General features: G+C 43.7%; 1 protein-coding gene across 3 annotated transcripts in view; it reads right to left on the bottom strand.

Moving 5' to 3' along the window:
* The window catches only part of SGSM1 (small G protein signaling modulator 1), an 82,746-nt gene that overhangs the window by 10,258 nt on the left and 55,238 nt on the right, over window positions 1-17,250 (bottom strand). For all 3 annotated transcript variants that reach the window (XM_061169398.1, XM_061169399.1, XM_061169400.1), the window contains 7 exons: window positions 16,823-16,968; window positions 13,291-13,419; window positions 8,181-8,363; window positions 6,856-6,924; window positions 4,941-5,531; window positions 3,247-3,371; window positions 927-1,009 (listed from right to left, as the gene is read on the bottom strand). In XM_061169398.1, the coding sequence (XP_061025381.1) occupies window positions 927-1,009; window positions 3,247-3,371; window positions 4,941-5,531; window positions 6,856-6,924; window positions 8,181-8,363; window positions 13,291-13,419; window positions 16,823-16,968 (1,326 nt within the window). The remainder of the gene's footprint in view (window positions 1-926; window positions 1,010-3,246; window positions 3,372-4,940; window positions 5,532-6,855; window positions 6,925-8,180; window positions 8,364-13,290; window positions 13,420-16,822; window positions 16,969-17,250) is intronic.

The following is a 17,250-nucleotide window of genomic DNA, read 5'->3' as shown; positions in this document are numbered from 1 at the left end:
TCCAATCTGGATGCCTTTTATTTCTTTTTCTTCCCTAATTGTCCAGGCTAGGGCCTTTTGCGGCAAAAGTGGACATCTTTGTCTTACTCTTGATCTTAGGTGAGAAGTGTTCAGTATTTCACCATTGAGTATGATGTTAGTTGTGGGTTTTTCACAGATGCCTTTTATCACGTTGAGGAAGTTCTCTTTTATTCCAAGTTTGCTGAATTTTTTATCATGAAAGGCTGCTGAATTTTGTCAGATGGCATCTCTTTGTCAACTGAGATGATCATGTGATTTTTGTCCTTTACTCTATGAATGTAGTGAATTACACTGATTGATTTTCATACATTGAACCAGCCTTGCATTCCTGGGATAAATCCCATTTGGTCTTGAAATATAATCCTTTTTATATCTTGATGGATTCAGTTTGCTAGTGTTTTGTTGAGGATTTTTGCCTTTGATTTCATAAAGGATATTGGCCTGCAGTTTTCTTTTCTTGTGATGTCTTTGTCTGGTATTGGTATCAGGGTACCAGTGGGTCCTCATATAAGGACCTGCCTTATAGGATGAGTTGAGAAGTGTTCCCTCCTCTTCTCTGTTTTAGAAGAGTTTATGAAGTATTGGTATTCATTCTTTGTTAAGTGTTCGGTAGAATTCACTAGTGAAGCTGTCTGGGTCTGAGTTTTCCTTTGTTCTCACTCATGTTTATACAACCAGTGGCTAGCAAAAGCTTGGATGGGTGTTGGACACCTGGAAATAAGTGTTGGTCAACATGGAATAAGAGAACTTTTTATTTCACTAGGACCTTGATGTGTTCACTGGACATGTCTTCTGAGCACCTGTACTGACCCATTCCATGGAGTCACAGAGTCAGGTTAACCTCTCTTCTATGTAGTGGGAAGGAAACTGCATCCCCAGTTCTGGGGCAGGGAGGATACACTCACCGTCATCCAGAATGACCAACAGTGGAGCCAGGAGGTCACACATACCCTGGACATAGCCGATATCAATGTGCTGCCAGATGTAGCTACAAGAGAGACACAAGATGCCCAGTGATGGCCCCCACAGTATGCCTCTCCAACCCACTCCTCCTTTATCTCCATCCTGGTTTGGTCCCCACCTCTCACCTGGACCACTCCCTCAACCTCCTGCCTGCATCCCCATCCCCAGTCTCACTCTCTTCAAACATCCTATGCTCAGTCACCAGGATGTCCTTCTTAAAGCTCAGCTCAAGGAGACCACTGCATGCTCAAAAACCCCACTGCATGACAGGACAGTGTCCAAACTCCTTAACTGGGGGTGCAAGGAGTTCATAGTTTCCTCCCAATCCCTCTTTACAGTCTCACACATCACTTCCCAGTGCTTCTTCCCCTCCAGCTGCACTGAGGCATTTACCTTTGTACAAATAAAGCATACATTCATGCCCCTGTGCTTTTGTCCCAGCACTTTCCTCTGTCTGGAATTCCCATCTGTCCCTTAATAATAGTAACTAATATTTACTAAGCATTTACCGTATGCTCTGTCCACTATACATGTACTGTATCATTTAATTCTCAAAATAATCATATGAAAAAGTTACTATTATTATCCCATTTCACAGGTAAGGGGAATGAGGCACAGAGAACCAAGTGACATGCACCAGGTCATACACCTACCAATAAATGGTAGAGACAGGATTTGAACCCAGGTGGCCTCACCCCAGAGTATGTACTCTTAACTTCAGTGCTAAATGATTTATTTCTTCAGTGTCTTCTCTTTTTGCCAAAATTCATCTTGAAGGTCACACCACTGTGAGGCCTTCTGTGACTTCTCCTGGTGCCATAACTAGGTAAAAGTCAGTCTATCCTTCCTTCTCCCCCAGCACTTTTCAATTTTAAGGTAGCATGCTATATTAAAGTTAATTATGTTTGTATCTCATCAACTAAATTTTGAGTGGCAGTAATTGTTTGGGAGACCATAAGACAGAAAGTTAAGAGGTGGTGTTTATTAATAAGAACGGTTTGAGCAGGGTTTGGCAATCCTTTTCTGAGAGGTCCAGATAAGAAGTATTTTCAGCTGTGTAGGCCATATGTTCTCTTTCTCAACTACATAACTCTGCAGAAGCAATCAGATAATACGCAACCAAATGGGCATAGGTGAATTCTAAAAAAAAATTTATTTTCAAAAGCAAGTGGTAGGCTGGATTTGGCCCATGGGCTGTAGTAGTAGTTTGCAAACCCCTGAGTTAGAGTAGCATGTAAAGAAGTCCAGGATGCACTGTCGAGTGTAAAAAGCAAGTTGTAGAAAAACAGTTTATAGTATAATCCCACGCAGATAAACATTTTTTAAAAATTAAAACATGTGCATTCATGTTATATTATACTATATATTACATAGTATAACTATATATTATATAGTATAATTACATGCTATATAGTTACATAGTTATATAGCATTATATTACATTAAATATTAATTACTATCTAAATAAATATCAATATATTAACATGTGTATATTCATATTATACTATATATTTATAAAATTATTTACTACATATGAAGCATAATTATATATGTTATATAGTATAACATTGTATATTATATAATATACTATCTATTATAGATGAGTATATATAGATATCTCATATATATGGCTTGGGAGGATATTCACTAAACTGTTAGCAGTAGTTTCTTCTTCTAGGTGAGTGACATTAATGACTGGATATAAAAGGAGAAGTTTCTCTTTATACTTTATGAACTTCTGATTTCTTTGGTTGATTCAGGTTTTTAATAAGCATGGGTTACTTTCATATATTAAGAAATAAAATATTTACTATTTAATGAAAAGTAACAAGTAGCCCCAAATCCTGGCTTAAAGAAATAAAGCAGAGATTCTAGAGTCCGAGAGAAATGGGTGAGTTCCCATTCAGCCACTGCCCACCTGGAGGGACCCTGAGCAATGCGGTACCCCTCTGAGCCTCCATTTCCTCACCTATGAAAGGGGATAACACTTACCTCATAGGCTTGTTGTGAGGACCAAGTGAAATGATGTTAGTAAAGGGCTCAGGATAGTGCCTGGTATACAGTAGGTGCTTAATAAATGTTCTTTATTATTATCATTACTATAATTGTTATATAATTGTCAGGATGGGCTGGAATGAGATTCAAGGTGGGCATGGTGCCAGCTGCAGAGAGTGCGATTCTAAATGGGCTCCCTGTAGCCCACACCTGTGCCATCCCCTCCCGATCCCCGACTGATCCATCCCCCCCACCCACCCCAGCCACCTGCACATGATGTTCCGTAGCTTCTCCAGGTTGGCGGGTGTGAAGTACCAGTAGTTGCGGTCACACCTCTGCACGTCCTTCTCGATGCGGTGCAGGTTCACCGTGTACAGATCCAGCAGCTCTGGCTGCGGGCCCCCAGGAGGGGAGGAAAAGAACAATTACACCCCAACTCCTCACAGAGGCTGTCTTCCAGATTCTCTTTCCTCCTCCTAGCCCTCTCCTGTCATCACTGAAAAAAACTTCCTCTACCTAATAATAGATGGACCAGTCAGATGTTCGACTTTTTTGTTGTTGCTATTGTTTCCTGAGAAAGCCTCTTTCACTTTGCATGATGAAAATTCTCTTTATTTTTTTCCTTTATAAAACAACACAATCCCGGGACTTCCCTGGTGGGCCAGCGGTTAAGACTCCGCACTCCCAATGCAGGCGGCCCGTGTTTGATCCCTGGTCAGGGAACTAGATCCCGCATGCTGCAACTAAGAGAGCCCGCAGGCTGCAACTAAAGATTCTGCACACCACAACGAAGATCCCGCAAACGGCAATGAAAATCCCACATGCCGCAACTAAGACCCGGTGCAGCCAAATAAATAAATATATTTTAAAAAACAAACCAAAAAAAAAAAAACAACACAATCCTATGAGATGTATAGAATTACTATCCCCATTTTATAGATGAAAAAAGTAAGATATATATATATATATGTATATATATGCTACAATATACATGTAGCAAACTAATAAAAAGCAAACAAAGAAATGAAAATACTCTAGGAAAAACAAAATTTTTTGCAGGAAAGAAAAAACATATACAGGTTACTACATGGATTATGCATTAAATTGTTATAATAATATAACCACCGAACAGTCATTTAACTAAAATTATTATAACCATAGTGAATGGATGGGGATTGGGCCGGTTTCACTCGTGTGGTGAGGGGGCGGGGGGGAGTGGGAAGGAAGAAGACTGAATCCTCTTCCTCCACAGTGGGGAGTCAATAGATGTCAAAAACTGAAGACAAACAAAAAAAGATCAGTAAGTAGCAATACAAGTGTATTATTTACAGACATGAGGGTAAACACCAGATAATTTGGGCAGAATAAGTAAATACTACTGCCTCTGGGGAAAGCCTAATGGGCAGAGGTGGGGCAGACAACTTCCAGTTTTTGGATCCAGCCTTGTCTGTTTGACTCTTTGTGATAGAAATAAAAAGTCCTTTAAAAGAAAATGGATATACAACACCTGGCCCAGAAAACCTCCCTTTCAGTTGATGTCCTTTGCTTTGGGCTTTTTGGCAAGAAAGTAAAATATTTAAAAGCTATTGGACCTGAGTGTAAATCAGGATGGTCACCATCAAAGTTGCTATTGATCGCTATGGGCTGAGCACAGAGGACTTGACTCACTAATTCTGAAAATAACTCAGGGAGGAAGGTACTAGATAGACAGGGAAACTGAGGCTCAGAAAGATAAAGTGATGTACCTAAGCTGAGATCTGAACCGAGCACTGTTTGTCTGCAAAGCCTGTGTTCTTTAAGTATTATATTATCTTCTCTCCCAAATGGGTTTCTACAGTGAACCCTCCGTGATGGGAAAAGGCAATGAACCAGAGGTCATTCTGGATAACTGAGGTTTGTGGGACACTCCCACCCTCCTGAGGCTGCAGAAAATTGAGTGGAGGAGAATCCTGGTGACTTACAGAGTAGGTGACGCCACTAGAAGACACGGGGGATGCCTCGCTGTTGGCAGAAGTGGTCACGGCCAGAGAAGCGAGCACGGGGAAGAGACTCTCCATCTCGGGCTCCTCTGAGAGGTTGTCTTCACTGTCCACCTGGCTCTGCGTCCCCACCTCGATGCCCCTCCAGCCCTCCATCGCAGGGCCCCCCCTTTCGGGCAGAGCTACATCCATACTGCCAGTGATGGACACGAACTCGTCCATGCTTCCGTTGGCCAGGAGGTCGCTCTCCAGGCTGTCCTGCACAGCCAGCTCCTCACGGGGGACCTCATCCCGGGAAGCGGTGGCCTCGCTGCTCTGCCCGTCATCCACACCGCTGTCCCTGGGTCGAATCACCAGTGGGGCAGGGCGCTGGGTGTCCATGACGCTGTCCTCCGTGCTCAGGCTGGGTTCTGAGTGCTCCGAGAGGCCCGAGGAGAAGTTGTGGGAGGAAGGGTGGCCGGAGTCTGGGGAACAGGTGCCATTCACCAGGTTCCCGTTGGGGATCTTGGGCTGCTTCTCCTCCAACCTGCATTCTGCCTCCACCTGCTCCACCTCGTCCACAGACTCAAAGACCTGCAGACCAGGTGCACAAAGACAGATGGACTAGGATGTCTGTTGTGGTGCTGCTTCCAGCAGCAACCTGAGTATCCATCCACAGGGGACTGGCTCAAATACGGAACATGCCTGCAGGGGAGCACTACACAGTCAGTAAAAAGACTGAGGCAGAACAAGGTGTAATATATGCTCCCACGTGTAGAAAATAAAAAATTGCCCCATATGCACGCATAGGCATAGAATAATGCAGAAAGAAACAAGGAAGCATTGCAGTTGACTCTGAGGAAGAATATCTTTTATCATACAAAATTATGTGCACATAACTTTTTAAAGTAAAAAAAATTAGTTAACCACATAAGGAACAGGCTAAAAAAGCATCCATGTGGTGGACTATTATGGATCAATTTTCAGAATTAGTTAGATGTATATGAAATATTATGGAAAAGTCTCCAGGATACATATCTAAGATTTATTTGTGGTTCTTTGTGTCTTTAGGCCATATCCCATCAAGGCAGACTGTATAAGATCATGTCCCAAGATCACTTGAAATATTTCTTCTGTGTGGTTATGTCACCAACTTGATTTACTGTTAATTTCATGTGCTTCTGGTTTTAAAAAGATTTCTTTTCGATTAAATTGCTTTTGGAGTTAACTTACCTAACTCCAAAGTCAAAACTAGAAAACAAAGTACATTCAGGGAAATGTAGCTTCTTTCCCTGCACCCCTCACCCCACTTAAGTAACCATTTGATCAGTTTCTGGTTTATCCTTCCATCGTTTTAGAAAAAAAATAGATGCAAATACATACATATATTAATATTTCCTCTGTTTATGCAAAAGATGACATACTATGCACATTTTTTTCACTTTGTTTTTTTCTTTAATATTGAGTGAGAATGTGTTAACATTTCTTTGCACTGAATGAAATGAAAGGCTGTTGAACAATACATCTGATGGTATTTATTTAGAAATTTTAAAAGATTACTAAACATCGCAATATATTACATACTGCCTATATATTTCTGTGTACGTAAAGGCATACAGAAGGGTCTGGAAGGATACACAGCAAACTGAAGATAGCAATGTTATTTCTAGGGAGGGCATGTGGGGATTAGGGATGGTCAAAGCCAAATTTAGTTTTCTCTGTAATATTTTAATTTTTTTAACAGGCAAAAGAGATTCATGTATTACTCGTGTAGGTAAAACTTCAATTTTTAATGCTACCATAAAAAGCTAAAACAGATCAACCATGAGTGACCTGTATATGAGGGACCTCCAGTCCCGTTATTCCAGGTTGGAGGGAGGGGGATGGGTGGGGAGGGGCGGGGCCTCCGGGAGGTCACCTGTGTGCTGCTGCTGGAGTCGCTCTGCAGGCGGATGTTCTGGCGGCCCGAACTGCAGCTCTGGGAGGACTGAGAGAAAAAGCGGCAGGACGGAGTGTGGGTGAGGCTGCATCCGGGCTCAGGGCCCCCACATTGAGCTCAGGAGGGGCTGCTGGGCTGGAAGTCAGTAAGTGTGGTCTTATCTCTACTCCTGACTCGGGCAAGTCCCTTCTCCGGGCCTCAGCTTCCTATCTATCAAATAAAAGTGGGGCGGCGGCTCACTCCCTGCTCCCTGGAGCCTCCTCGGAGGCCACACCAGCCACTGGACCTCCACCTCCCACCCACAATCAGAGAACCCCACCTTTAACTGCTCTGCTCTTGAGACTTCCAACTAATATTTTAGTTCAACTCAAGGGACTGGTTGTATGCATGTCTGTTTTCTACTCCTTCCCTGTATACATGCTTTTGGCCCTATAACTTCTAGTTTCTGTCTACCCTGATGCTAAGCTTGGCCAAGTGACCTGCTTTGGCCAGTGGGGTGTTAGCAAACTCGACAGGGCAAACACATAAAAAATGCTTGTGCATTTCTGCTTTCTCTCTTTAAGATCTGCTTTCACTGCGAGAACATGGCCAGGCTAGCCTGCTGGAGGATGAGACGTGAGGAGCAGGGCCGAGTCACCCCAGATATGTGAGAGCCCAACGAAGATCAACAAACCTTTTAGCTGAGCAGAACTGCCCGGCTGACCCACAGACTCATGAGTAAAAAATATATGTTTACTGTTGGACATCATTGGCTTTTGGGAGTTGTTTGTTACACAGTATTAGTGTGGCAATTGATGACGGATTTATCACTGGTGAAGGGAACTGACTTTCTTTTCATCCCTTGCTTTGGGATGCTAAACTGGAGATTCTATCAGGACAGATATGTCTGACCTGGTCACTGGAGCATTCTTGACATTCCAGGACATTCCTGACAGTACCTGGCACATAGTAGGTACTCAACAGCATTTGCTGAACAAATGAAAGTCTAACACTGTGCTGGGCACTTTATTTATACTAGCTTGTTTGAGTTGCACACAAATCTCTCCTGTACAAATGATCATTCCCATTTCATAGATGAGGAAACTGAGGCCCAGAAGTAAAGGTGCTTGTCTGAGCCCCAGAGCTAAGAAACGAAGGGGCTGGAGTTTGAAGTCAGGTCTGTCTGACTCCAAAGTCACCTTCCACCCAAAAGCCAGGGGTGAGACTCTGTCCCAAGGCCCCAAACACCCAGCCCTCACCCTTCCTACAACAGCCTGATGGAGCAGAGCCCCGCCCCCGGCTCCCTCAGGGGAGCCACCCATCACCTCATTGCTGATGGTGGAGTCCCGGTGCATCATCCGGTGCAGGTGGCTGTCCAGGCTGGCCCCCGAAGAGCATTTGGCCAGGGCGGCCGCGTGGGATTCCCGCTCCCTCTGCCGCACAATCGCCTCACAGCCCAGCCACTCGGACATGGTCTGCGTGTAGCAGGCATGCATCTGCTCGTCCACCTGCCAGGGCACATGCACCGTCACCTGGAATGCTGGGATCCCAGGGGACAACCAACCCAACCCAGAAGATGGTGGCTCTGACCTGGGACCCTGAGCCCTAGAAACACCCATCCAACATTCATGGAGTTAACATCCATCAGACATTAACTGAACACCTACTATGTGCCAGGCACTGGCTAGGCCCTGGGGATACACAAAAGTGAGCAAGGCAACTCCTTTCTTTCCATTTTTCCCTCCTTCCTTCCTATCTTCCTTCTTTTATTCATTCATTCATTCATTCATACACTTATTCAAATATTTGTTGACAACCTACTCTGTGCCAGGCAGTATACTAAGCCTCGGGGATACTAAAGTGAGCAGACTGTTTCTTTCCTTCTTTATTACCTTTTTTTCCTCTTTCCTACTTCATTCACTCATTCATTCACTTGTTCATCTAAGTTGATAAGTACCTACTATGTGCTAGGCACCAACCTAGGCATACGAAACACAAGATGAGCAAGATGCCTCCTTTGTCCATTCCTCCAGTCACTCAACGCACTTACCAAGGGCCTCCCAGGTGCCCAGCATGGGGGTAGATGCTGAGAACACAAAGATGAATAAAAGTGACCCTTTCCTTTACTTACAGCAATGGCTTTAGAGAAGGGCCACAGGTTTCTAGTGTTTCCCTTGTGGGATTTCAGCAGAGAAGATAGGAGCTTACTTCATTTCTGTGTTGCACAGCCCAGGTAACTGAGGTTCTGAATCTGCCAGACCTCTGGGCACAAGTGGGGCAGACAAGCTGACGAAAGGGTGTGAGGGGGCAGGAAGGAGAAGAGGGAGGGCAGGGAGCCTGCCCTGTGCCAGGGTTGGGAGGGGCGGGCGTCCTTTAGCTAGTCAGGGCTTCCAGAGAGAGGCTCCGGGTCCACCCTGCCCAAGCCTGTCATGGGAAGCTCCCTCCCACTGACCTCCCGAAGACTCATCCAAGCCCACCTCCCTGTTCCCACTGCCATCCTAGGCTAGGCTTCCAGGACCCCTCACCCAGATGACCTTCCTTCCTGGTGCCTGCTTGTCCCAGATGGCCCCTCCTGCCCATCTCCCACTCGGCAGTCTTCCTCGTGTTTCCTCTCCAGCCCTGCCTCTCACTGCTGCCCCCACCCCCCTCGTCCTTCACGTCCCAGCTACCCACGTCCGCACGCCCTTCCGCCCCTCCCCACACAAATGCACACAGACACACACACATCGCATCATGCAAGCGTCTCTCTTCCTAGAAGCCCTTCCTCAGTCTCCTCGCCTGGAAAGCAACCTTTTCAAAGAATTCAGGTAGGCTTCTGCCCAGTGGAGGTGCCTCCTCCGTGCTCTTAAAGCCCCTGCGTTTGCCTCTATCTGACTTTGCATGAACCCCCCTAAACTGGCAAAGACCTTATCTAATGCACCTCTGGGTTCCCAGTCCCGAGCACGGGGCCTGCCACACCGGAATCCTCATGCTGGTCCTGAGATCAGTTTAGACAGTTCATGGCACAGCCTCAGCATATGGAACCACTGTGTGAGAAAGTCTCCATGTTCAACTTTTCTGATTACGAGGAAGGCCAGTCTGGCGCTACTGTGTCTTTAATCCATCCTTAATACTTTATAATCTCCCTTCATAACAAAGAGAGAGAGGCCTCAGGCAGCCTGTGACATCTAGGTAGAACTGAATTATATCATTTTGTCACATTCTATTTATTTTTGAAGTTTCCTTCTCTTTTGGCAAGTCATATTGGTTTTCCATTGATGGCAGGGATATAAAATGCCTTTTTAAGTAAGTTATATAAATTTTTAAGTGAATCAATTCAAAGACAAATTCTTAGTAAATCGTAGCACAGATGGTACACAGACATGGAGTGTAAAATATCAGTGGGTTTTGAAAACTCAGTATGAATAAAAGAATGTAAAATATCTCACTAATAATTTTTATATTGATTACATGCTGAAATGGTAATATACTGGATATACTGGGTTAAATAAAATACGTTATTAAAATTAATTTCACCCTGATAAAATGACATAGAACCACACACACACACACACACACACACACACACACAGAGGAGTGGATGCAAAAACTAATGAAATCCTAGGTTGTACTGTACCAATGTTGATGTGCTGTTTTTTTGTTTTTTGGGTTTTTTTTGGCTGCGAGGCCTTTGGGATCTTGGTTCCCTGACCAGGGATCGAACCCAGGGCCCCGGCAGTGACAGTGCCGAGTCCTTACCACTGGACCGCCAGGGAATTTCCTTAATATGCTGGTTTTGATAATACACTATATATAATAGTTCTATAAGATGTTTCCATTGGGGGAAGCAGGGTGATGGGTACCTAGGACCTCTGCATCACAACTTTTGCAACTTGGCGTGAACTTAAAATTATGTTAAAATTAAAACTTTAAAAATATTAATTGTATCTGTTTCTTTTTACTTTTTAAAATGTAACTACTAAGACATTTAAAATTCCATACGTGCTACAGTAATGAAGACAGTATGGTATTACCTGAAGATTACTAATTATAGTGTGGCATTAGATCAAAGGCACAGAATAGAGAATACAGAAATAGACACCACTCTAATAAGCCCCACTGATTTTTTTCTCCGTCACTTTTTTTTATATTGAGGTATAGCTGATTCACAATATTACATAAGTTTCAGGTGTACAACACAGTGATTCACAATTTTTAAAGGTTATACTCCATTTATAGTTATTATAAAATATTGGCTATATTCCCTGTGCTGTACAATATATCCTTGTAGCTTATTTATTTTATACATAGTAGTTTGTACCTCTTAATCCCCACCTCTATCTTGCCCCTCCCCTCTTCCCTCTTCCCACTGGTAACAATTAGTTTGTTCCCTATATCTGTGAGTCTCTCTCTTTTTTGTTACATTCACTAGTTTGTTTTATTTTTTAGATTCCAAGTATAAGTGATATCATACAGTATTGGTCTTTCTCTGCCTGACATTTCACTAAGCATAATACCCTCCAAGTTCATCCATGTTGTTGCAAATGTATGCCCAAATGATTTTTCACAAAGATGCAGAAGCAGTTCAATGGAGGAAGGACAGCCTTTTCAACAAATGGTGCTGAAGCAATTGGACATCCAGAGGCAAAAACCAAACCAAACCAAACAAACAAACAAAAACTCTTGACTTAAATGACACACCATATCCAAAAATGAACTCAAAATGGATCATGGACATTTTAGGAAAAAATAGGAGAAAAAGCCTTCAGGATTTGGGGCTAAGCAAAAAATTATTAGACTTGACACCAGAAGCACAATCCATCAGAGGGAAAATTGATACACTGAACCTCCTCAAAAATCTAAAAATTTGTTCTGCAAAAGACCCTGTTAAGACAAAAAGACAAGGTACAGACTGGGAGAAAATATTTGCAAATGACATATATGACAAAGAATTAATACCTAGAGCATAAAAAGAACTCCCAAACTCAACTGTAAAAAAATGAAACAATTCAACAAGAAAATGAACAGAAGCCATGATCTGACATTTCACTGAAGATTCACAGATGGCAAGTGAGCATGTGAAAAGATGTTCAATATCACTAGTCAATTGGGAAATGCAAATTAAAACCACAATGAAATACCATGTACACATTAGTTTGAGTGGCTAACATAAAAAATAGTGATAACACTAAACCCTGGTGAGGATGCAGGTGTGGATCACTCCTACAGTGCTAGCGGGAAGATAAAATGGTACAGCCACTGCAGAAGTTTGGCGGTTTCTTATAAAACAAAACAAAGTGTGAACTACCATCAGGCCCAGCAACTGCATTCGAGCATTTATTCCACCTTATGCTCACATGGAAACCTGTATATGAAGGTTCACTGCAGCTTTATTTGTAATCACCAAAAAACCGGAAACAACCTGCCTATCCATCAACAGTTGGAGTTAAGCTGTGGTGCATCCATACTGTGGAACACTACTCAGCCGTATAAAGGAATCAAGAATAGATACGCGCAGCAACTTAGATGAATCGCTACAGATTTACACTGAGTGGAAAAAGTCAATCCCCAAAGGTTATACACTGTACGATTCCATTTCTACAACATTCTTGAAATGACAAAGTTATAGAAATAGAGAACAGATCAGTGGTTGCCAGGGGTTAGGGATGGGAGTGAGTGGGAGGGAGGGAGGTTTGGCTATAAAAGGACATGAGGACCCTTGTAGCACTGGACATGTTCAGTATGTTGACTGTGGTGGTGATACACAAACCCACACGTGTGATAAAATTGTAGAGAACTAAATAGACACACACACGAGTACAAGTAAAATGGGAAGTCTGATTAAGATTGAGATACATATATATATATATACACACACACACACATATGTATAAGGATATATTATACAGCACAGGGAATATGGCCAATATTTTATAATAACTATAAATGGAGTATAATCTATAAAAATTTTGAATCACTATGTTGAACACCTGAGACTAATATAATATTGCAAATAAACTATATCTCAATTAAAAATATATACATATTTATTGTAAACAACTAAAAAGAAATGCAATAAAATATGGACTTTAATGTAAAAATAAAGATTGATACATTGCCAGTATATCTATGTCAATGTCAATACCCTGGCTGTGATATTATAGTTTTGCAAGAAGTTACCACTGGGGGAAGCTGGATAAAGGATGAGATATCTCTGCATTATTTCTTACAAGTGTATGTGAATCTATCATTACCTCAAAACGAAAAGGTATTCAAAAAAATGACATCTGTGGCGTGTGTTGTGTTTCTATTGGACTGCGCTGCCCCCAAGCTTCCTGACTCCCCAACATCTCCCTGCCCCACCTTGGTCCACCATGGGACCAGGGCTCCCCCAGCCCCACAGTACCTGGCTCTTCTTGCTGCCAAAGACCCCACTGCCCATCAGGGGTAACCAACCTCCTTCCTTTCTGTTTCTGTCATCCCAAACTGGTAGTGGCCCAGGAGGAAGGGCCACACGGCTTTGCGGATCTCTGGCTGGATGCCCCCGTAGTAGATGAGACGCAGCAGCTCCTGCTCCTCGTAACTCTGTGGTAGGTGGGGGGAAACAAAGGATTTGGTCAACAGGAAACCGGGGGATGGACTCTGTGACCCAGCAGTCCCGCTTCTCAGACCTAGCCCGCAGTGATCATGCTGTGAACAAGCAAAGCCACATGGGCCCAGATATCCATCGCGGCATCATACAATAAAGCAAAACCCCAGGAACCCCCATAACTGCCCACCAATGGGGGAATGCTGCATCCCTACGTGGGAATACCACACGGAGAGTAACAGGGCAGCAGGCGCATTTATGAGAACCTACATAAAAGGACATTCAGTGTATATTGTTAAGTGTAAAAAATAAGATGCAGAATAGGTCGAGGGTGAACCCATTTTTGTAAAAAACAAAAACAAAACCCAAAGGTCAGAATATAATGAATTAACATTTCTACTTAATTTTTAGTCAATTTTGTGTACTGTGCTTATTGGGGAATATTATCTTGGAGTTATTAATCTTGACTCAGCACTAAGAAAATTGTTTTAAAGCAAATTAAACCGAAAAGGAACCATTTCCAGCTGATTCTTTGTACACTAATAGCTTTTGTGCGCACAAGAATGACTTTAGCAACTGTTTGCTGTACTGTGGAATAGATTTGTCCTCTTTCTTTTCTAAAATTCATTTTCAGGCAAAGGCTTTGCAGATACAATTTGTCAAGCAGTCGCGCTGGGGGACCAGAGTGTCCTATCTGTGTGTGTGTGTGTGTGTAAAGTGCCAATGACTGCCAGAAGGCTACCCTGAAGGGCACTACGGTCCTGTTTCCTCCCACCTCTTTACTTCACATTCTAAAATTAAAGGCATGTTTCACTTCTTAACACTAGTCTTAAATGTACCCAACCACAGTGGCAAAACCAGCCATTTTGTTCCTGTTAGGAATTTTTATTCACATTGTATTGACAGCCTTGTCAACGCTGTATAAAAATTAGGGAGCTATTTGGGGCTGAGGCTGTGAACGCTTCATCAAAAATCTGTGTTCTCTTCTCCCGGAGTCCATAGCTGGACTCCATTTCCCAGCCTCCCTTGCAGGTAGGTGTGGCCATGTGACTGGGTTCTGGCCAAAAGGATGTAAGAGGAAGTGATGTAATCCATTTTCAAGCCAGGGCTTTGAAGAAGCAGGTGTACTCCCTTCACACTTTCCATTTCCCCTCTGCTGGCTGGAAGCAGATGACCACAAGGCCCCAGAGGATGGTGGGGCCACAAGACTGAAAGACCCCGGACCCTCTAGAGGGAGGAGAGATGCCCACTCACCAGGAATGCCCACCCAGGACTGTTAAGTGAGCAATAAATACACCTCTATGGTGTCAAGCAACTAAAACAGCGGGGACTATGTGTTACTGCAGCCCAGTCCACCCTGACACAGCGATGCAACCAAGCAGATTGTGAAAGGGTTGCAGGAGTGTTAGATGAAAAATATTCATTTTTGACTATTTATTGTTTCAGCCAATTTGTCCTTAGGATACTGCCTCCCAAACTGGGGAGATCGCGAGGAGCATTTGGGGAACTTTCTTTTCTTTTTTTTCTTTTTTTTTTTTGGCCACAACGCACAGCCCATGGGATCTTAGTTCCCTGACCAGGCATCGAACCCGGGCCTTTGGCAGTGAAAGCGCGGAGTCCTAACCACTGGACTGCCAGGGAATTCCCTGGGGAAGGGGAACTTTCAAAATATAAATTCTTGGGCTCCACTCTCAGAGGTGCTCAATCAGTAAAGCTGGAGTGGAGCCCAGAAGTCTATAAATCTTTCGAATTCCTCAGGAAATGTGCACTCACTCTCACAGACTGCCAGGGATTATGAACACTATAACCTTTCAAGAAAGGTAAGCTGGCATATCTATTTAAATTTAAAATGGACATCAAACAGTTACATTTCTAGGACTCTACCCTCGAAATAAGAGAACTAGTACAGAAAGGTATATGCTTATAAAGATGTTGACTGCAGCATTGTTTGAAATAATTAAAAAAAAAGAAAAAGGAACAGCCCAGATGTCCATCATTAGAGGAAGATTTGACTAAATTATGGTCCACCCATATATAAGGTGCTAAGGTTCTAACGTGTAATATTTTACTTAGAGATTTGAAAGATGTCTTTGATATAAAAGTAAGTTGGTCACTTAAAATACAAATATAATGTTACCTCATTAAAAAAATGTTTCAGCTATATCTATATAGACATATCTGTGGATGTATAAGTATGGGAAATGTATAGCAGGGTCTACACCAAACTGATACTATTCATTAATTCAGGGGATCAGAACTAGGGGGGTGCAGCAGAGAGATGATATTTAAAAACTTTTAAAAAATTCTGTACACCTGTGTTTTTCATTCTTTGAATTGTTACAGTAAGAAGGCATTCCTCCTGTAATTTAGAAAAACAACTATTTCCGGCAAAAAAAGAAAACCACCCTTCTGCTTGTCCAGGTTTGGGAATCAGTTTGTTTTTCCCACTGAGTCCCCTGGCATCCTCAGATTAATACACAGAATAGCACCCGCCCCCAACGTGGGGAAGCCAGGCTGAGCCAGGTGCACACCAGCTTGGCCCTCCCCAGGGAGGAGGGATGCAGCTGACGGAGCCACCGCGTTTACCCAGCGTGGAGGAAATGGGTATCTCCTCTGAGAGCCTGCACTTGGCAGCAAACCAGTATTTCTTAGAGTGGATTCTGCCTTCCACCATAGGTGGTACTTTTCCAACAAAGGTCCCTGCGGCCACATACATTGGAAGGAACGTTCCATACGCTCTCCCACACTCCCCCAATTTCCTGAGCGTGACAAGCATATCAGCATAGCCAAGGCTCTGACAAGTCCTGCAGGATACAGAAAGCTGTTTAAGCTTGTTTCCCAAATTATTTCTCCATGAAATTTTTTCACACATAAACATTTCCCTTCCAGGAATATTTGTATTCTAATAAGAAAATCTTAGAAATCTATCTCCAGGCAAAATAGCTAAGGGTAGAATTCTCGAGCCCTAAGACAAAGATGAGAGAAAAGGGTTTCATGTAGTGGTGGGGTTTCCTTGGTCCAGCTGCCTCCCTCTAACTTAGCTACTCTCATCATTCTAAGTAGCCAACTGGACTGTAAATTCCTCTGGCCGGGAAGTCACAGCACATCATACAGGACCGAGCATACAGCTGATGCTTCATAAATGCTTACTGACTGACTCATTCTTTGCTCCTTCCAGGCAAACATATGTATTTTCCACCCTCCCTGATCCTCACCCCAATGGGCAGAAGCGGGCTATGGGTGTTGGAACTCTCGAGGAGGGGACCTTCAATTTGTGTATGGAGAGCCCAAGGATGTCACAACACCTGAGTCCCCACGCAGGTGGGTCTGTTCCTCAGATGATAGGAGGTCCCCCCATAGTCTCTGCCGCACGGCAGGCCGAGCCCGGCCAAGCCTTACTGTGCTGTCCTGCAGGTACTGCTCCCAGATCTCGGCCGTCAGCCCGTGTCCAGCATCGCAGGGCAAGTCCGGGGACACGATCATGTGATTGACCAGGGCTGACAGGTGGGTCCTCACAGTGGACAGGTGTCTGCAGTAGGCGAGCCCTGCCGGGGAGGGAGGAAAAGTGTCATTGTCCACCATCCAACACCCCCTGCCTTGTCTCACGGAGTCTCCAAAGTACTGTCCTACTCGCAATCTGATTGAACCCTCGTGACCAGCAAATTGTCATCATCCCCCTTTTCCAGATAAGGAAGGTGAGGCTCGGAGGGGCAAAGTCACTTGCTGGCTTAACTGCTTAACAGCCCTGTGACCCTGGGGAAGTCATGTCACCTTTCTCAGCCCCAGCACCTCCTCTGCTGGAAACCAAGGCATTTAATTCACAGGCT

This window comes from Eubalaena glacialis, chromosome 15 (genome assembly GCF_028564815.1).
Source record: "Eubalaena glacialis isolate mEubGla1 chromosome 15, mEubGla1.1.hap2.+ XY, whole genome shotgun sequence".
Classification (NCBI taxonomy): domain Eukaryota; kingdom Metazoa; phylum Chordata; class Mammalia; order Artiodactyla; family Balaenidae; genus Eubalaena; species Eubalaena glacialis.
Note: the sequence above shows the minus strand (reverse complement) of the source record. Positions and strands in the feature narration are given on the sequence as shown.